At 50.7% G+C, this 2,799-nt stretch overlaps 1 protein-coding gene across 1 annotated transcript in view; it reads right to left on the minus strand.

Annotated features, from left to right (window-relative positions):
- ZNF232 (zinc finger protein 232) overlaps positions 1-1,768 on the minus strand; it is a gene marked incomplete at both ends in the record, with an annotated part of 6,036 nt that extends 4,268 nt beyond the window's left edge. Inside the window, 4 exon segments of the mRNA XM_082248096.1 lie at positions 167-319; positions 322-969; positions 972-1,458; positions 1,460-1,768. Of these exon segments, the coding sequence (XP_082104222.1) occupies positions 167-319; positions 322-969; positions 972-1,458; positions 1,460-1,768 (1,597 nt within the window).
- Between the last annotated feature and the right edge of the window lie 1,031 nt (positions 1,769-2,799).

Here is a 2,799-nt window from a genome sequence, read left to right on the forward strand (position 1 = left end):
CTCGGTGTGTTTGAACCTGGGTACGACTGGGGGAACCTCTGTGGGATAGTAGGGGACCATTGTCCGTGCTGAAGGGGGTGACCCTGGTCGGATCCATGCAGCTTGGTTCCTGCTCTGGGTACAGTCTCATCGATAGTGCCCAAACACCTGTGGCACTGTACCCCACTGTGGGACGGGTATCTGGGTGTCTGGTGTTTGGAGGAGTTTCGCCCCCTCTGTGGTAGTAGTGGTCCTGTGGTGCGAGCCTGCTGCCGGGTCACAACCGGATAAGCTTTGTGGATGGTAGATTGGGAAACAAAAGCTGAAGTCAGCTCCCCAGGTCGTTGCCCAAAATAGCGTCTGCGGGTAAATCCTGCATCATGCCCACCTCCACATTCCCATTCCCCGCTCCCCAATTCAGGTGTACCTTGGCAGTGGGGATCTGGTAGATCTCTTCCCCGGCTACACATACTGTCACACACTCCCCTGTGAGGTTGCCCTTGGGTACTAGGTGGTTGCGGACCAGCGTTATAGTAGCTCCAGAGTCTCGCAACCCCTGTACCTTTTTCCCCTCCATCTGTACCTCTTGTCGGTGCCCTTGGCGGTTGTCAGAAGCCGCTTGGATAGGGTTGACTTCATGTAGCGTACCCAGAGGTTCCTCAGTGGAAGCTGGGACCCTGGGTACTCTGTAGGGTTCCGCTTGGACACAATGAACCGCTGCTCGGTTGTTGGGTGCCGGGGTATTCCAGCTGGGCCGTAGTCGGTTGTGGGGGCAGTCCCGCTGCATAAGTCCCTGCTGGTTGCAGGTGTGGCATCGTATCTGGGGGCAAGCCTGATACCTGGGGGTGTAGGTGTTATCGCTTACCCCCGGGCATGCTGGGACGGCTGCGGTTACGGCTGGTACTGGTGCTGTAGGTCCATAGGCTGCTCTTGGTTGAGTGCGCTGTTCCCTCCTGGTATCTTGGAACTCATCCGCTAACTTGGCTGCACCTCCAGAGTGCGTGGTTTCCGATCTCGCACCCAATTCTGCAGATGAGCGGGTATCCCATTAAAGAACTGCTCCATTACCATTAGCTGGAACAGGTCTTCTAGGGTGTTGACTTGGGTGGCTTCCAACCATCCTTTTGCCGCTCGTTGTAGACGGTGCGCCCATTCTGTGTGAGTGTCTCTGGTGAGCTTTTTAATATCTCTGAACTTTAGGTGGTAGGCCTCTGAGGTAATCGCATACCTAGCTAGAATGGCCTGCTTCACCTTGGCATAGTCTGTACTGTCCTCGTCGGGTACGGCACGGTATGCCTTGGCTGCGTGACCAGATAGTCTCCCTGCCAGTAAGGGTACTCGATCTTCCGCACTGATATTGTGCAGGTGGCATAACCTTTCAAAATCTTGTAGGTAATCATCTACCTCGCCGTCAGTTTCGGTATAGCTTTTAAACGCCTGGTATGGAATCTTGGGCTTCCCCTGGGTAATGTGGACAGGCTATGGAGCTCCCCCCCCTGGCTTGCTGACTTGCTTGGTGTTTGACCACCAGGTATTCCTGTACGTCCGCCATCAGCGGGTCCAGTATTTCTCTTGAGTGGGGCTCTGGGTAGTAGGCCAGTCTGCTCTGTAGCTTCTTGTCAAATTCGCTGCGTTCTGCCTCCTGTGGGCCCGCTGCAGGGATTGCTCTGTCTCCCTCCATGAGCTCTGCTACAAGGGTCGCTTTTGTTTTGTGGCTGGTCTTTCCCCCTCTAGCTTGCAATAATTCCTTCAATGTAGTTCTTTTCAATGCTGCATATTTCACCTCCATTCACCAAGCGTTTCTTATACTTTGACATATTTCCCGAATGCTGGTTTTATCCGAATGGCTCGTTCCGTTGTGCTGCTGCCTCTTCTCTTTGTTTGGTAGTTACTGCCGATCGTGGATCTGCTGTGCGGTTTGCAATCCCGTCGCTTGCCACCAGTTGTAGCGGAGAAGTAGTTCAATCTACAGGTCTCCGCTGGTAGACAGGAAAACAGGTAATATTCCAAATAGGCAGGTACAGCATGCAACAATCCAGGTAGTGTTATACCATTCTTCCCTCCCAAGGACTAGACGACACATAGGTGTTGGGAGTCAAAACTCGAATGCCTTGTTTATTGAAAACACAAGGGATCTACACTCTGCCAAAACCCCTCCCTTTTCGAGACATTCCACACACAAAGCTGAACATCCCATGATAACCTTACTCTGCCAGACAGGAACAATAGGACAATAGAATGCAGGTATTTAACAATAACAAACCCCCACCCATCTCCTGAGGGACACTGCTCCCTCACTCTTTCAACACAAACCCCACTCTTAGTGTCCATTCTGCTACATCCTGCATGTGCTCTACAATGCACTCACAGATCCTCATCTACCATATGCTTGTAGCTTGAGGAACCTCTTTACCTACATTCTGTTGCATCAACAGAGCCAGTGAGTACAGATGATTTTCAGACAGTGTGTGCAATATCTTCTAAATGTGCCACTGTAGCTTATTCACTGATGTTGGATCAGCCATTGTGCGCAGTCTCCTTGAATGGCTTGTACCATGACCTCTGACATTATGACCGCACCGATTCCAGATGGAAATCCCAAATGTTACAGAATTGTCGGAAAAGGGGTTTTGAGCTCTAGGATGCCCTATAGTAAGGTTTTGCCACCGTCCCTGTGAAATCGTTGTGTTTTGGGTTTGGTGCCTTAAACCAAGGTTGTTGGGACTTTAAGGGCAAGAGTAAACAAAGTAAAGTATCATAGAATAAAAATTGAACAGTTTATTTTCGAAAAAAGTTTTACAAGGTAATAGACAAGTTTGT

Source organism: Pelophylax lessonae, assembly GCF_965119305.1.
Source record: "Pelophylax lessonae genome assembly, chromosome: 2".
NCBI lineage: Eukaryota > Metazoa > Chordata > Amphibia > Anura > Ranidae > Pelophylax > Pelophylax lessonae.